General features: G+C 35.4%; 1 protein-coding gene across 5 annotated transcripts in view; it reads right to left on the bottom strand.

Annotated features, from left to right (window-relative positions):
• Window positions 1-18,011, bottom strand: part of LOC123516078 (histone acetyltransferase KAT7-like) — a 49,766-nt gene extending 31,755 nt beyond the window's left edge. The window contains exons 1-8 of one of the 5 annotated variants that reach the window (XM_045275127.1): window positions 17,889-18,011; window positions 16,897-17,042; window positions 12,492-12,626; window positions 9,366-9,535; window positions 3,512-3,805; window positions 2,456-2,725; window positions 1,798-1,898; window positions 742-897 (exon numbers count right to left, since the gene is read on the bottom strand). In XM_045275127.1, coding sequence (XP_045131062.1) covers window positions 742-897; window positions 1,798-1,898; window positions 2,456-2,725; window positions 3,512-3,805; window positions 9,366-9,535; window positions 12,492-12,626; window positions 16,897-17,042; window positions 17,889-17,903 — 1,287 coding nt within the window. In that variant the 5' untranslated portion in view covers window positions 17,904-18,011. Of the gene's footprint in view, window positions 1-741; window positions 898-1,797; window positions 1,899-2,455; window positions 2,726-3,511; window positions 3,806-9,290; window positions 9,536-12,491; window positions 12,627-16,896; window positions 17,043-17,888 lie in introns of all 5 variants that reach the window. The other 4 variants (XM_045275126.1, XM_045275125.1, XM_045275129.1 and 1 more) reach the window with 4 other exon arrangements.
• Window positions 18,012-18,529: the final 518 nt, after the last annotated feature.

Genomic DNA, 18,529 nt, shown 5'->3' on the forward strand with positions numbered 1-18,529 from the left:
ATAAGAGAGGATGAAAGAATAGATGGAAGAAAAAAGTGAAATAACAGAAATATATCAAGAGAATAATAGTTCTGGTTTCTCTTATCACATGTTGACTACAACTTTGTACTCCTAATGTTTGTGAACATACTTTGCACATATTCCATAGTGTTTGGCTTATTCTTAGTCTATGAGATATGGGTATTTCCATGTTTTCTTTTCTCTAAATCATACATAAGTACCACAAAATTAGTTAATGGAGGTTGTACTTTTGAGCAGCAGTGCATTAAGTAGATGAGAGCAACTCTGAAACACTTTATTAATTTCCAATAATATAGATGAAGAAAAAAATTTGACAACTCTATATGAAGTATACCTTGCTCATGGCTGATAACCTTAAAGATTCCAAGATTTTATATTAGTGAAATGCCTTACAAATCCCAGTCTCAACTCAACACAGAACTCAAACAATATATCCTTTGGCCCCAGCATGCTAATTACTTCACCACCAGGCTACTAATCTCAGAAAAGGGAAACATGACAATGTTTCATTCAAAGACTGTCATCATGTACTAATACAAATCAAATATAGGCAAAGGGTAATCATGCTATGTAAAATCTTCAGCTTACCATCATTTTTAGAGAAGAGCTCAAAGAAGACTGAAGAGGATCTGTGCAAAGTTGAAAGCATCAACATTTAACCTAACAATAACGTCTCAAAAGTACTTTGTACAAATAACGAGAAGGATTAATTATATTTACCTTTGATTCTTCCTTTGTGACATTGTGAAAAACAGGACAGGCTTCAACAGAAAAGTGCCTTTCATACAATCCACCAAGATGACCAGTGGAGTCACAACCTTCTACAGGACACTTGCGCTTCTCAATTGGAGGTAGAGGTGTATTTTCCAAGACGTTCTGAAACAAATACATGAAAAATAGAGTGGAAAAATGTGAATACTATGAATATCCCAAAATAACATGCCTATTCTTGGTTCCTGTATTTTTTTCTAAGGCATGGATCCATCACTGGATTAGAGATAAGTTTCCACTCACAAACACACACACACACACACACACACACACACACACACACACACACACACACATACAGACTGGATAACATGAGCCTAAGTTTGGCTCTTTTCCTATATTTCACACCTAGGTAAATACATATACAAACATGTGTGAAACCAGATAAACACTGGAACTCTCTTCCTGTTTCTAATTTTTTTTCTTGAATATGGTTATCTACAAGAAATGTAAAAGCAAAAATTCTTTTATTTATCTTGCAAAAGAAAGAAATGTCTTTTGGTATATTATCAATACATGTATAAAATATTTTAGTACCAAGAAAACCCATGAGGGTTGTCTCAGTCATCAGAGATAAGCTGATTTTAGTTTTTATTTACCCTCTCAAGATCAAATGAACATAAATAAAAGGCAATGCTGTCATTGGAGAGCTAATAAAAGAAAGGTTCATAGGAAATGTGGTGCATTAGATACCTACAGCAAAAGCTTTGTGCAATTACGCTATGAACATTTGTCTTCTATCTTCAGCAAGAAATGCACAAAATTATACTTGTGATGGATTTTCCATGATAAATTTCACATGGATTTAGTGATTTATGTACATATATGATTCTGTAAGAGTATCTAAGGAAAAAACTACCATATCAGCAAGATTTTGCAAGGTGCACAGAAAAGTAGAAAAATGCTTTCCAATAAATGATGAAAAAAACAAATAAATAAATACTTATAAAAGTTATTGATGTCCAAGAAAAAATCATCAAAAAGTAAGAGACCAGCCTCACATACCAGTGGAATGGTCTTTTTTGTCTTGGCTCGAGCACCTGATTTAGTAGGAGCTCCAGCAGGCTTCTTGGGACCTCCATTCCTAGAGCCTCTTCTAACCTTTCCTGCAAATTGTATCAAATAATTTCAGTTCCCATTGTGTGCAGAAAGAAATTTTTTTTAGGAACAAGTATCAGATATAAAGAACCAAGTCACTTAACTTTCATGTGAAAACAGAATTCTTGTCTAACAAGCCAATAATACCTTAGGACACCCATACTTAAGGTCCAGAAATTAATTTTATTAGATACCTTATGCATTCTATCATTTATTGGTGGATTTCATCTGCACCTACATATTATATCTATTCCTCAAAACTCTATCAAAGAATGGCCACTGCAGAAGTCTTCATATATTCCTGTTCATGCACATCACTGCACACATCAGTATTCATATTCTTTCACACTCTCTTAAGTACTGTTCTGAAGAGAGAGAGAGAGAGAGAGAGAGAGAGAGAGAGAGAGAGAGAGAGAGAGAGAGAGAGAGAGAGAGAGAGAGAGAGAGAGAGAGAGAGAGAGAGAGAGAGAGAGAGAGAAACAGTACTTAAAAGTCACAGAAATCATTACTCAAATATTCCTACCTTATCCTCCTTTAAAAATACTGTAATTTAAATGGGAATTACCTTTACCATTATTTTCAGAATCAGATTCAGTTCCTTTTTGAATACCAAGCAAGGATCCTCTTTTAGTTTTTACACTAGATGACCTTGTCACATGTTTCCTTGGAGTATCTTCATCATCTTCCTCTTCTTCCTCCTCTTCTTTGTCACTCTCTGTAGTTGCTGGAGTTGACTTAGTTTGAGATTTTCTTCTTACTATTTGTTGAATGACTGGCTTATCAGATAAAGATTTTGCTGAAGCTGAAGACTCAGAAGAACTGTCACTGTCACTCTCTGCAATCATGGAAGATGTAACAACTTAAAATAATATTTGTTTTAACTGTTGTATATGGCTGGGCAGAAATTTTACTCTAAATTCATTTCATAGAGTACTTAAAAACAGATTTTTGGAATAAATATCCTATTGACAGTGATTATGTACAGTGGGAAGAGAAAAGGATTTCACATACCTTAATCTCTGAAGTGAATTACAAACTTGCTGCATCTTAAAATTTAATCTAATTTTGTTTCAGCATTTCTTACTTTTTAATATCTTAATATTTCCAAATTTCCTTTCATTCAGTGGATGGCTATGCACTTTTCCCTGATACTTATCATCAGTTCTCACTTAAGAGATAAAAACAGAACGCTAACCATCTGTCTACACACCAAACTTACATTCACCAGAAAGAGGTTATGCCAATGCAACAGAAGCAGGTAGGGAGTTCCAGTTTCACTGGAAAACTCTGGAACTCCCTACCTGCTTCTGTATTTCCATCTTCCTACGACTTGCCTTCTTTTCAGAGAGAGGTGTCAAGACAGGCTTATGACTAATTCTTTCATATCTTTTATAGAGACTGCAATTCAAGTGGGGTTTTTTTTCTAATATATATACTTTTTTTTTTTGCCCTTGGCAGTTCTCCCTTACATAAAAAAAAAAAATTAAATAAATAAATAAAATTAATAAAAAAAAAATCTTCCCCATACACATATGGATTTTGACTCACAACCACACATACAAGTTTTTCCTTACATCTTATAACTATAATACTGTCCCTATCAAACACTTTTTCAGTTTACCTGATGATGCAGATGATGAATTAGTTGAGGATTCAGAAGATCTTTCAGTTGGTTTTTCTGGAACTTGAACTTTACTTGAGCCTTTCCTTTGCTGAGAGGTGTGCTGCTTCTGTGCAGTTGCTTTGGGCTGAGCTTTAGGTTGTGGCTTGGGTTGTGGCTTGGGCTGAGACTTAGGCTGTGGTCCCTTTTTACTTACAGGCCTTTTTGTCTCTCCCTCTGAGTCTGTGCTGTTGTCTGGAGAGAAGATGGACTTTTTCTTCGATGATTTGTCGGTAGTTGCTGCATTCCCACCCCCTAAAAGGAAATAAAAAAAACAAAGAATTTTAAAACTGAACATATATAAAGGCTTACCTAAACCTTCATTAAGTCAGTATATCAATACATATTCACAAAAGTGTGAAAGATGCATTTATTTAGCACAAAAATGGAATGATATTTCTACCGTTCACTTCAAACTACAATATTAAAAGTCTTTTTATTGAAATAACATGAAATTTTCTTTTAGTGTGTAGCATAGTCTCAATACTTACATTATCAATTGTGCAGTAAAACTATTCCTCACCATATTAAGATATGTAACAGTAGCCACAAAATTAAAGAAAACTCTCAAGGGGAAAAACAAGATAAATTAAACAGTGAGTCTTATATGACAGTAGTGTGACAAGTGCGGGTAGGTGATGAAAGGAATATTGACTGTGAAATGACAATTTTACTCCTAACTTATTTTCTCCTATGGGTTTCTTCACTGGCAGTAAGGCTTCTAGGCCAATTCATTCACAATGAACAACAAATAAGTTCAAAAGCCACATCAGATAATGTTGAATAGCCCTATATATTAAAAAGAAAAAAAGTGAGTCTAATGCACTGGCAAATGCAGTAATTTAGGCAAGATTGCATCATTTCTCTCATTGTACGAACAGTGAATAATAAGGATTGGGGTCATAGTCCTACCACTTGCACTTGCTATTTACAGCATAGAGAGAAAATGATGGTAGTATTCTTTCAACTGGACTACAGAGTGTGTTGCCAAGATATGTTCACTCTATACTTGCCTTCACCCTTGAAAGATTCACAGCATGACAGGTTTGACAATGTAAGCTGTATCAAAGTCTCAATCAAAATCTAAAATCAAGCCAATTAAGTTATCTTAGTGCTATGAACTGTTATTAAGCTTTATGCTTTAGCCTATCATAATAGAAATGTGAGAGATTACAAAAAGACATTACATTTAATGGTCTATGGAACTGCCAGAGGGACATGAAGCATTAATGTTGTATGTATAAAGAAATAGATATTTTCATATGCTGGCTCTTTACTAGCTGCGTTATAAACTTTTTTTTTTTTTTTTTTTTTTTTTTTACATTACAAGGGCACTGGCCAAGGGAAAACAAAGTGTTGGAAAAAAAAATCCCGCTGGTTGCCAGGCCCTGTTAAGAGGAAAGTAGAAAGAGAAAAACAAAAAATCTAAAAGGAGGGTCCAGTTAACGTAAGAGGTGTCTTGACACTCCTCTTTTGAAAGAGTTTAAGTCATAGGCAGGTGGAAATACAGACACAGGTAGAGAGTTCCAGAGTTTACCAGTGTAGGGAATGAAGGAGTGAAGATACTGGTTAACTCTTGCATTAGGAAGATGGACAGAATAGGGATGAGAAGAAGTAGAGAGTCTTGTGCAGCGAGGCCGCAGGAGGGGAAGGCATGCAGTTAGCAAGTTCAGAAGAGCAGACAGCATGAAAACAGCGGTAGAAGACAGATAAAGATGCAACATTGCGGCGGTGACTTAAAGAATCAAGACAGTCAGTTAGAGGAGAAGAGTTGATAAGACGAAAAGCTTTAGATTCCACCTTGTTTAGTAAAGCTGTGTGTGGATCCCCCAGACATGAGAGCCATACTCCATACACGGGCGGATAAGGCCCTTGTACAGAGCAAGCAGCTGGGAGGAGAGAAAAATGGACGAAGACGCCATAGGACACCTAACTTCTTGGAAGCTGATTTAGCAAGAGTAGAGATGTGAAATTTCCAGTTTAGATTTTTAGTGAAGGATAGACCGAGTGTGTTTAATGTAGAGGAGAGGGAAGTTGAGTGTTATTGAAGAAGAGAGGATAGTTGTCTGGAAGGTTATGTCGAGTAGATAGTTGTAGAAATTGAGTTTTTGAGGCATTGAACAAAACCAGGTTTTCTCTGCCCCAATCAGAAACAAGTGAAAGATCAGAAGTTAGGCGTCCTATAGCATCTCGCCTTGAGTCATTTAATTGTTGTTGGGTTGGGCGTCTGTTGAACGCTGTTGAATAATGCAGGGTGGTATCATCAGCATAGGAGTGGATAGGGCATTGAGTCAGATTTAGGAGATCATTGATGAATAATAGAAAGAGAGTGGGTGATAGGACAGAACCCTGTGGAACACCACTGTTGATAGTTTTAGGGAAGAACAGTGACCGTCTACTACAGCAGCAATAGAACGATCGGAAAGGAAACTGGAGATGAAGGTACAGAGAGAAGGATAGAATCCGTAGGAGGGTAGTTTAGAAATTAAAGATTTGTGCCAGACTCTATCGAAGGCTTTCGATATGTCAAGGCCGACAGCAAAGGTTTCACCGAAGTCCCTAAAGAGGATGACCAAGATTCAGTTAGGAAAGTAAGAAGATCACCAGTAGATCTGCCTTTACGGAAACCATACTGGCAATCAGAGAGAAGGTTGTGAGCTGATAGATGCCTCATTATCTTCCTATTAAGGATAGACTCAAAGGCTTTAGAAAGGCAGGAAATCAAAGCTATAGGGCGGTAGTTAGAAGGATTGGAGTGGTCACCTTTTTAGGGACAGGTTGAATGTGAGCAAACTTCCAGCAAGAAGGATAAATAGAAGTAGAGACACAGATGAAAGAGTTTGACCAGGCAGTGAGCGAGTTCGGAAGCACAGTTTTGAGAACAACAGGAGGGACTCCATCCGGACCGTAAGCCTTCCGAGAATCAAGGCCAGAGAGGGCCAGGAAAACGTCTTTATAAAGAATTTTAATTTTAGGGATGAAGTAGTCAGAGGGTGGAGGAGTAGGAGGAATATGCCCAGAATCATCCAAAGTTGAGTTGGTAGCAAAGGTTTGAGCGAAGAGTTCAGCTTTAGAAAAGAAGAGACAGCTGTAGAGCCATCTGGATGAAGTAAAGGAGGGAAAGACGAAGAAGTAAAGTTGTTAGAGATATTATTGGCTAGATGCCAGAAATCTCGAGAGGAGTTAGAATTGGAAAGACTTTGACATTTTCTATTGATGAAAGAGTTTTTAGTAAGTTGGAGAATAGATTTGGCATGATTACGGGCAGAAATATATAGGGCATGAGTTTCAGCAGTTGGATGGCTACGGAACCGTTTGTGAGCCGCCTCTCTATCATTGACAGCACGAGAACAAGCAGAGTTAAACCAAGGCTTTTTAGCTTTAGGGTTAGAGAAAGTATGAGGAATGTATAGCTCCATGCCAGAGATAATCACCTCTGTTATGCGCTCGGCACAAAGAGAAGGATCTCTGACATGAAAACAATAATCATCCCAAGGAAATCAGAATAGTACTGCCTTAGTTCCTCCCACTTAGCAGAGTTAAAATGCCAGAAGCACCTCCGCTTAGGCGGGTCCTGAGGCTGCACTGGAGTGATAGAACTGGTAACGGAAATTAGATTGTGGTCGGAGGAGCCCAACGGAGAGGAAAGTTTAACAGAGTAAGCAGAAGGGTTGGAGGTTAGGAAAAGATCAAGAATGTTGGGCGTGTCTCCAAGGCGGTCAGGAATACGGGTAGGGAACTTCACTAGCTGCTCTAGGTCATGAAGGATAGCAAAGTTGAAGGTTTGTTCACCAGGTTGGTCAGTGAAAGAAGATGAAAGCCAAAGCTGGTGGTGAACATTGAAATCCCTAAAATGGAGATCTCAGCAAAAGGAAAGTGAGATAAGATGTGCTCCACCTTGGAAGTCAAATAGTCAAAGAATTTTACATAGTCAGAGGAATTAGGTGAGAGGTATACAGCACAGATGAATTTAGTTAGAGAGTGACATTGAAGTCTTAGCCAGATGGTAGAAAATTCTGAAGATTCAAGATTGTGGGCACGAGAGCAAGTGGTGTCGTTACGCACGTATGCGCAACATCCAGCTTTGGATTGAAAATGAGGATAGAGCAAGTAGGAGGGAACAGAAAAGGGCTGCTGTCAGTAGTCACAGACAACTGTGTTTCAGTTAGGAAGAGAAGATGAGGTTTAGTAGAGGAGAGGTGGTGTTCCACAGATTGAAAATTAGAACGAAGGCCACGAATGTTGCAGAAATTGATAGTGAAAGTATTAGATGAAGTGTCAAGACACCCAAGGTCGACAGCAGAGGGCAGTCCGACCTGGGGACATTTATGGTCCCCTCCCAGAGGGGACTCCGAGGCAGGGCGTGGTGAAGCCATTATTAAATTTTGATTTGAAGAGAGTGTAAAAGTGTAAGGTGTTGTAGTGTAGTGTAGGAAGTAGTAGAAGTTGTCTTTAGAGGGCAGGCTGCAGCTGCTCAATTGTATAAATGAGACCACAAAGGGAACCGGGAAGAGAGGACACGGGGAATCACTCAGTCTGCAGCACTGCCTACATCCCCGTAAGTACCTCTCCTGGAGTATTCCACCGGGCGGCAGGTGACTACTGCCTACTCCCTACAAACTTAAAAGTTAAAGTTTTAATATTTTCAGCACCTGGATTTGGAAAGCCATTGTATAAGAGTACAGGCTGAAGGATGAGAATTTCTTTCTTTTCCCTAAGGCAAGTGGATATCATGCCTATCTACAACCCATGAAAACAACTAAAAAAGGCCTATGTTTCCTATCATAATGAATAGCTACACAAAGAACCCTTCTCTCTCTCCTGCCATTACTTTCTGCATGGAATCTGGAAGCCCCAACCCAATTAGTGAGAAATGGCACAATGGTAATGATACTGATGATGATATAATGATAAGATTTCCACAACATATTACTGTATCAATTCAAACATGGATAACAAGCAAAAGATCAAATGACCAACAGAACAAGCACCACACAGCTGCAATTCATACATGCATCTATATAAGCATCCACAAAACAATGAAAATGATGAATGACATGAAGAGCCACTGTTTTGAAATCTTACCAAACTCAAGGCAATCCTTCAAATAGAACTTGAGCTGCATTAAGTATATCTTATATAAGGGAAAGAATCTTCCAGTAATTTGTAAAACTCACAACTGAGAAAACACAAACTAAATTGCCTTCATATAAGCAACAATTTTATCATCATAACACCATCTGACATAACACTAAAGGAAGGGGGAGACGCACAATTTGCTCAGGAGAGTTACAGTCAAAGACCATAACTGATCCCTTGTGAAAGCCACACAGCTATTGACACCCCAGTTAAGCCATCAAGTATACAAATTGTTACTGCGTAACACCACTGTAAGTATGCACTGATCTCTCATAGAAGCCACACAGCTATTGACACCCCAATTAAGCCATCAAGTATACAAACTGTTACTGCATAACACCACTGTAAGTATGCACACATACGACTATGCATCTGCAGTCCAGATATTATGAACAATGGGGTACCACATCCCACAATGCAAATTGAAGAAAACTTTTGTAAATATTTTGCTTATTATCACTGAATGATATGAGCATTATGAATCAACTAAGTTGAAAGAGTAGTTAAAGACTAATAAAAAGACTTTTACTATAGATGTACTATTATGTTATAGAAGTATATAAATACCTAAATATTCATTAAAACAAGAAAATTTTCCTACCGATACTTTTTTTGCTTTGTGCAGATTTCTTTTGTGGTACACTATTGTTGGTTCCTTTTTGCTGGACTGTCTTACTGGAAGGTTTCTGAGTGGCTGCCTGCTGTGGCCGAACAGTAGGCTTGGGACCATTTTTGCGCTGTGCTGTGGAAGGAGGGACCACACTCTTGGGGACAGTAGTGGCAGAGGTCTTTGGGCCTCGTTTGCTTGGTGCTGTAGTGGCCTCAGGCTCTGACTCTGAAGATCCCCTAAAAGACACCATAGCTAGGTTGAAAACTAGCAAACAAGTGATACATGATCTGTTTATGAGTTTAAATGTAAACCATTCAAAATAAACTTAACCAACTCAAAAGCCTTAGTACAATTTACTAATAATTACTATCTGATTACTATAACAAAATCTTCCTGATATTGTTACCTTGGATTTTTTTTTCCAAAATAAAGCTTTAAAACTATAAAAGAAAACAAAACTGTGCTAATGTTCCTCACTTTCATAATATATTATAGAAATCTAAGAGTGAAATACAAATGCAAGTCTTACTGAAAGCACTGAAGAAATAACTCCTAAGCCATATACAAGACAGATATAACTGTGTGTGTGTGTGTGTGTGTGTGTGTGTGTGTGTGTGTGTGTGTGTGTGTGTGTGTGTGTGTGTGTGTGTGTGTGTGTGTGTGTGTGTGTGTGTGTGTGTGTGTGAGTGTGTGTGTGTGTACTTGTAACATCCATAATATTAGTTTAGGAAGTTTAAATCTAACCATATCTGTCTCAAACTCACTCTAAATACTAGCATATACTTACTTAGTGGCTTTTTGTTTGTTAATGTGCAGATTTACTTGAAGCATTATAATTCAATACACTTCTTTAGGACACAGTGTAATGCTTAGCACAAATTCAAGTCAAGTTAGCTCACTCAGTCCTTCATTGTCTTTTATGGTGCTTAATGAGCAGGATGAAGCACAGTAATATGGTGGCTATCATAGTCTGTCCACAGTTCTATAGTGAGAAATATTTACCCATCACAGGATCACAAACCATAATGGCAGAGGTCGATCACAGGCATAAAATACATTATTATGTGCTTCATGAAAGAACATAGCAACATGCATTATTGAATATTTTCTTCACAGAACATTCAGTTATTCAAGTAGCTGAGTGAGTCCAAACCTATACAATCCTGACATCAATGTTTACTTATAACTAATTGCTGGATAAAAATAAGAACTAGAATGGCTTAAATGCTATGTGATGATGAATTGATTGATTTTCTGCACTACGAATCCTGCCTGAAAATTTTGCACTTTAATATGCCATAAAACTCAAAACAGTCCAGCAGTCAATAGAAGATTTATTTCTTCTGAAACTAACTAAACAACTTAATAAAATGCACTGGACAGGAGAAGCTGAGCACACATCCTGCAAGAGGTCTTCAGTATTGGTGGCAATGAAGGTCATGCAGTATTAACATGGTCTCACCTGTTCACCACATCCATCTAGTACACTGATGAATCCCAAACAAACATGGCACAAACAACCAGAATAAAACATAAAAGTTATTCAAAACACTTGCCTACAATAAAAGTTATACACCAATGGTTGGTGAAAAGCATTTAAATAATTTGTGTAAATTACCTTAGCAAGTAGCATATTTACTTGTCATGAAAAGGCATTAGCTTTCAAAACACACAACGATACTTTAATATAAACATATATATCAATTAAAAAAATACATGTCTGGTTTCCATTGTACTGACTTTGTTAATGTATTTTGGACTTTATGATTTGCTTAACTTTTTGTATGACATGAATTAATCTCATGACCACAAATTTTAGAGCCTTCAGATGATAAAAATCATTATATACTTTAAGAAAAGCTATTATATTTCATAAAATTTTAAAACTTAGATACATAATTATCATGATTCAAAGCTCAGTTTCCCATTATATGGGTGGGAAGTCCAGACCTTGGGAAAATGGAAGCTACACTATGGCAGCCACAGGTCACCCAGTACAAAGAGCTACACACACAACAAAGTCTAAGCCTCACAAAAACTTATACTGCCATACTAAACCTTGAGATCTTGGGAAGTGTTCAATGTTTCACATTTCCAGACCAAAAATTGTACTCTAAAATAAAGAGACTTCATAAATTCTGAGTACCAGGTATCATTCCAGTACCTACCAAAAATTAAGAAAGAGCTCCTTATTTATCACCCACTAGCTTAACATTTTTTCTCATTCACTTTTCATCTTGGCTAAAACTAGTTAACTTGCATACTTCCAACTCTTTATACAAATTCCTGATCACAATATTCCTAATCTTTCGTCACACATATTTCCTTTGTAAAAACAATTATCCTTTCGGCAATAATTTCGCTTTTGAACTTTAATCTTTTTTTTATCATACTTTAATATTTAGCCTTGGATCATACTCAAAATTATCTCAGGTGACATCCAGCTCCTTGATTCACACAACCTTAAATGGGTATCAGTAAACAATGACTGTGAAAGTTAAAAGTGCCAGAAGAAGGAAATAGCGACCCTTTTCCATAAGGCAAGGGTGGTATTACTATACTCCATGGGTATGATATGTTTTAATATCATATATATCCCAAATTCTTACCTGATGTGTGGATGTGCATGTTACTTGTCACTTTTATTATTTCATGGTCAGTTATAGTAAAATACATTTTTGGATAAGCTGCAGAACTTATTACTTCTAAATATTTCTATCTCCATCTTTTTATCAACTGCAACAATTATGCAGGCTATACCAAATAATATTTCAAACCTGAATGATATATACTTTCATAAAATAAAATATGCCTTACCTATGCAACATTCATAATGATCTCTTCATTTAATAGTCTTTGGATACTAGTCAAGTTTAACTCATAAACTTCTTACTTTATCCTTTCCAATGAATCTCCTCTTTTCATTATATTTTCTTCATTAATGAATATAATTATATAAACTTTAGCTTTAACTTAAACTTACTCCTCCTAATTCTATTCTTAATTAATTAATCTTATAGCGACTAGTATCTAAATAGTCCCAAGCCTACGAAGCACGTTATCAGGGTCAGCTAAAGGAGACAGGCTACCTGGTAGAACAGGATGGATAGGTATTACATGATATTCCATAAATTTGTTGGGGATTAAGGACAGAAGGTGAAGGTGGTAAGGTGAGGTTTAGCCCCTGGGTACCTGGTCTGGGGGCGGGTCTGAGGGGGGTTGGCAGGAGGGGGTTGTTCCCTCCCCCCTTTAGGAGCCTGAGTGGGGGGAGTAGGCTTCTGGGGGGATTCCTGGTCAGTGGAAGCAGCACGGGAGCGATCACGGCTTCTGCAATACATGCAGGTTTGGTTGTAAGTGGAGTGAAGCACAACCACAAGATTAATTGGTTGACTCACCAGCACAGCCATCATGCTGAGGCAAGCCAGGCTCTCACACTACGTCAGTGTTTGTAACACTGTAAGGGTGCTATGAGGCTTTTTAGCACACACTTAGCAACACCCAGCAACACAGTTAAACTTAGTGCAACAAACATGCATTAACAGAACCAAGCAAACATTTAGCCATCTTATAACATCTAATTAACATATACCATATTAATAAGGTGGAATGTTATATCATCTATATTTAATAAATTTATCATAATAAAACCATAAGAGTATGTTTTCCCAATTAATGCCACACAATTAAACAGTACACACACACACACACACACACACACACACACACACACTGGGCCAGTTCTAGCATTCTGAGAGCCATAAGCAGAGCAGTGTTTTGGAGCCCCTTAATGTACCATCACCTGAATATTCCCTGATAACTATTCAAGTTGCAAAAGCATTACAATAACATAAGTTGTATTAATAACATTAACACACAAGACAGATGGGTGTAGATCATATAGTAAGAGTAATTATGATAAATAACTAGTCAACACAAGAAACCATACCTAATCAATGGAGCATTAGAACTAACATCTACAGAATTTATGCAGAATTCACAGGACCTACAAAATCTTCCCTGATATCAGTAAAGGTTTCGGTGTTATAGATTTTTAAACTACTGTATTCACAATGCCCAACCTTTCCATGTCATAACAATCCTCTGGTTCAAAGTTTTCATTCATTATTTAAAAAATATATTTTAAAAATTGTACAAGAATTGTACAAAAAATAATCTTGCAACAACACAAGATCAGTCTTTAATTAGAACCACAAGAATTCTACAGGGTTCACAGCTCAAACAGTAACCCCCTATGAATTCAATTTTTTGGTCGATCATGGATTTTCATAGTATTCTATTGACAAATTGTTGATGTCACAACATTATTTTTTCCTGCAATTTATTTTACCAATTTTCTGTAGTCTGATCTCTAAAAGCAAAAATATAAAAAACCAGGGCCCTTCCCAAATTCTATGATATAAAAGCCCCATTTTGAGATTACGGCATAACTTTACGGCTTTAAAAACTCTGCAAATAGAAATACCCAGGGCCAGTTCTAGTGTCCCAAGGATTCTAACCAGGAATATATTTTGGCATCTCTTAATATTCTTTCATCTACCTTTTCCATGAGAAAATTTCACTCATACAAGTTTTGAAGTTATATAGATAATGTTTATATGATACATAAAAAAATATATATTATGAATTTTTTGTATTATACATATTCTAAAAAAAAAAGAAGAAAAAGAAAAGAAAAAAATATATATATGTTGAAGAAAGTTTGCAGTACCTAAATAAGTTAAGTCATCATAAGCACCAATATCTATGCATCTGACTGTGCCTAAAACTGGCTCTGAAAACAAACGAACATAAACCCATTCAGATATGGGACACACACACACACACACACACACACCATAATTCCCACTTTTCTATATGAATACTTGGGCAATAAAGCATTTCATCAAAGCCTTTAACCTCCTGCTAATGTCTGTCATAATTTTTCCTTTCAAGATTTCCAATGTTGAAAAGTTAATGCATTTAAGAGCTATAATGCATCAAAAGAACTGCCAATATGTACAAGACAACAGTAATACCAAAAGAAGTAATAAAACCTTCCAGTAAACTGTCCACATTATTCTATACAGTAAAGTTTGCTGACAAAGAAAAAAATGCATAAAAAATAAATAACCATGCAAGTTGCCACTGCTGAAAACATTAACAGTAAAAAGAAAGAAAAAGAAATGTTATAATACCTTTTGATACCAATATCTATCTAACCATTTATTAGACAGCAACTTACTTTTTTGCAGAGTTCTCATAATTCTCAATATGCAAGTCTTCTTGAGCATTATAAATATATTTCCCTACTACAATTCCAGTATGTCCCTATTGATCTCACTTTATATTTTCTTGTTTTATCATACAAAGCTCACCTTGAAATGAAGATATATAATAGGAGCTTCAAATATACATTTTGTCAACCTGCTGGACCTGCCTGAAAATAATTCATGTTTCAGCTGAGTAGCACTGCTGAGTTGTGTATCAAGTGTTTGATGAATACATGTGAAGAAGATGGAATCTGGTGTTAAAATTAACTTGTTTGTTGAACTTTATGATACTGACTGCTATGGCTTCTCTATAAGTTTAATTTTTTTGGTAGGTGTCATCTGAGAAAATGACACCACCACAGGTGGTGTCATTTTCTCAGATGCTGCTATTCTTCACACAAGCAGACACAAAATGAAATCTTATTTGTTGGATATACATACCATCAAGGTATGATTGTTGTGACAGAACAGCAAAGACTGAGGAAAAACACAGTCAGTCTTTGGTGATCATCCATATATTATCAGTAGCAGTGTCCAGACTGAGATTTGATCCCTGACAAAGGCTCCTCATAACTGATTCATCCTCTTTTCAGATGAATTTTTCAGTGTTTCTATGACATTGCAAGAAAAAGCATCACACAACTAAAATGATAATCAGGTGTACAGAAAATACTTCACTCACATTTCCAAATGCTGTTAGATTTTTCATAACCACAAGATTGCATTAAAGAAAAATTTTCAAATAGAGTAAAGAGAGTTCTGCTTGCAAGCAAATCATCTTTGGATATAACAGAATGACCTGAGTCTATTTACCAAGGCACTCAAGACTGTTCAGAGATATATTAGAAAAGACCTCTTAGGAAAGTATAGTAGGGTACGCAACAACGAATGTGATTTGTTCAAATGTAGCATTTGTCACAGCAAATGTCCATTTTAGCAACTGAAAAACCAATGAGAAAAATCAATTCCAGGAACCCAACCCAAAAAATAATTAAATGAGTAAATAAATAAATATATAAATCTTAAAAATTCCAAGTGTTTATACAAAAAAAAAGAGAACATTTGCAATACTACATCTGAGATGACAATATATATATATATATATATATATATATATATATATATATATATATATATATATATATATATATATATATATATATATACATATATATATATATATATATATATATATATATATATATATATATATATATATATATATATATATATATATATATATATATATATATATATATATATATATATATATATATATATTCTTTTCTTGATCATACATACTACAAACTATGTAAAAGTTTGTGTTTTTCACAGATTTTCTTTATTATCACTACTGCAAAAGCAAGCTCGTGCCATTTTCTTCTCATGAGGTCTTCTCAGCCTACTTCTGACAATCCATGGCTTGTGGAATGGTTGGTGAGGGGGCATGAATACACAAGAAAATCACTTCAGTGCATCAGGGAGCAGGCATAAACATAACAAGTTGCACAGCAAACTGAATGTTTATATTGTTAGTTCATGATGACAAGCGTTGGTGGTGGAGAAGTAAGCAATGGCTTACAAAGCTGGTGAATTAGTCTTATGAGTTTTAGTCTGTTATTCTGTTTAATTTCTGTCAATATATTAGTGGTCACAAAAATGGCAAGCTTGTCTGGCCAGTTTGGTTCATTATTCCGATTTAATTTTCATTACAATCTCAGTGCATTATGGTACTTGTGCATTGTAATGACTGTGGGTTGTTGCGCACCCTACTGTATCTGTAGTACATAAACAACAATGGGAGTGATAAAATACCTTTTTTGATGTATGTGACAATGCTTTCTAAATGCTAAAACAAGAAATTCCTACTTTTTGAAGTATGGCTGAACTGAAGCAAATTCATTCTACCAGAAGTATTTGTAAAAAATTATGACATGCATGTAAAATAAGGACATTAATTCACAGTGCAACACTGTACATAATCTTAATGACAACTTTATCTTCAAGCAATAAAGAACATCACAAATAATAATAATAATAATAATAATAATAATAATAATAATAATGATAATGATAATAATGATAATAATAATAATAATAATAATAATAATAATAATAATAATAATAGAACTAATAACAATGATGATAGCAATAATAATAACAATAATAATGATTATAATAGTAATATTAACAATAATAACAGTAGTAGTAGTAGTAGTAGTAGTAATAGTAGAAATAGTAGTAGCAGTAGTAGTAGGAGTAATAAAGTGTAATAATAAACTTACGATAGAAACACTTATTAACATACCTGCACTACAATCACTCACCTAGTTGAAACGGCAGATGACTGTTCTGAATCAGAAGATGACGAGGAGTCTGATGAAGATGAGGAAGACGAGGAAGAAGAGGAACTTGACGATGAGGAAGAAGAGCCACTAGTTGAGCTTGCTGATTCAGAGCTTGTACTCCGAATCTATGGTGGGATCAACAATATTAGAGAACTTCATTCACCCTTCAAAAAATATAAATAAATAAATATAAATATACATATAAAATAAATAAATAAAATGACAAAAGAACATAATCCAAGAAAAAAACTAAATGTCGCTTGCCACATGAGAAAAAAAAAAAAAATAAATAAATAAATAAATAACCCTTATTTTGCATCAAATATTTGTCCTCTCACAGTAAAATTGAAAGAAATATGTAAATTTTACTGAATAGATATGTGGAAGAATAAATCATAAGTATTTTCTAAGATACATGGCAAAAACTAGGTGAATAGAACTCCTAAACACACAATATTACACATCATATCAACATAAACACTAGCACGGCTAAATATTCACCTCTCTACTACACGTAATCCTGTTATTGTGAGCAGCATGAACCTATACAAGCAAAGTAATATGAGCAAGACCAATATTTTCAGATGTATTACCATGAATTGCTTCGGTTAGACTTCATATTTCTGATAAGCGATGTTACAAACGGCATAAATTTATTTTTCCAAAAGCCTGGGCTACACAAAACCCGTAACTTCAACTTCAGGTCTTGCTGGCTGGCGGTGCATACTTGAAATATACGTTACTGTGGTTCTACTCTTATATTTACACACAGAATTTGTCCAGTTTTGGTCGATAGTACTTATAAATCAGCTATTAACTCCAAAAAAGCTACCTCTGTATTGGCTGAAATTGAAAGATAGTGAAAGATCTCCCGAGTTGCGTGTTACTTATTTATGAAAAATACGCAAAATTTTCTCACGATACGTAAAATTGTTCATCAGGTAATCAAACTATGGTCTAGTGGCTCTCACCTTCTTCCTGGCCATCTTATAAAGGGGCCGCACCTAAAAAGCTAACGGGCGGGAATATCTTGCTTTCCTCTGCTGGCCATAACTCAGCTGTTTGTGTGGGTCGCTTGATTTCCGACACTTTTTGTTTGACAAGGGACGCAGCATTTGTTACCTATGATACAAAAAAATATACATATCATCTCCAGAAAGCTAGGAACGGAAAATAATATGATACTATAATTTTCATTATAGAAATATATATATAAAACAACTAAATAAGTCTGTTTTCTGTTTTATTTATCTGAAAATTTAATCTCAAATATTTTGTGTGGGATAGAAATCTGTATTTTGATGCTAAATTTGCGCCAATTTGATTGGTTATACTAAATTCAAACTAAAATTATAACTACAATAGATCATTTAAAATTCTGAGAGCAAAAATTAATAATTGCATTAAGAGTGTGTAACTTGATTTGTCAATATTGTAAACAATGTTGTTGGTTCCAATAATAACATAATATAGTCTTTTGAATATAAATTAAATGGCTTTATATTCTAGAATGTAGTTCTAACTCATTCATTAGTGCACTAAGGCTTGATTCACAGTAGAACATTAACATGCTGTAGTATAAGGTATGGAATTTGTGCCCTCAGACTGGATA

The sequence above is a fragment of the Portunus trituberculatus genome, chromosome 40, assembly GCF_017591435.1.
Source record: "Portunus trituberculatus isolate SZX2019 chromosome 40, ASM1759143v1, whole genome shotgun sequence".
Classification (NCBI taxonomy): Eukaryota; Metazoa; Arthropoda; class Malacostraca; order Decapoda; family Portunidae; genus Portunus; species Portunus trituberculatus.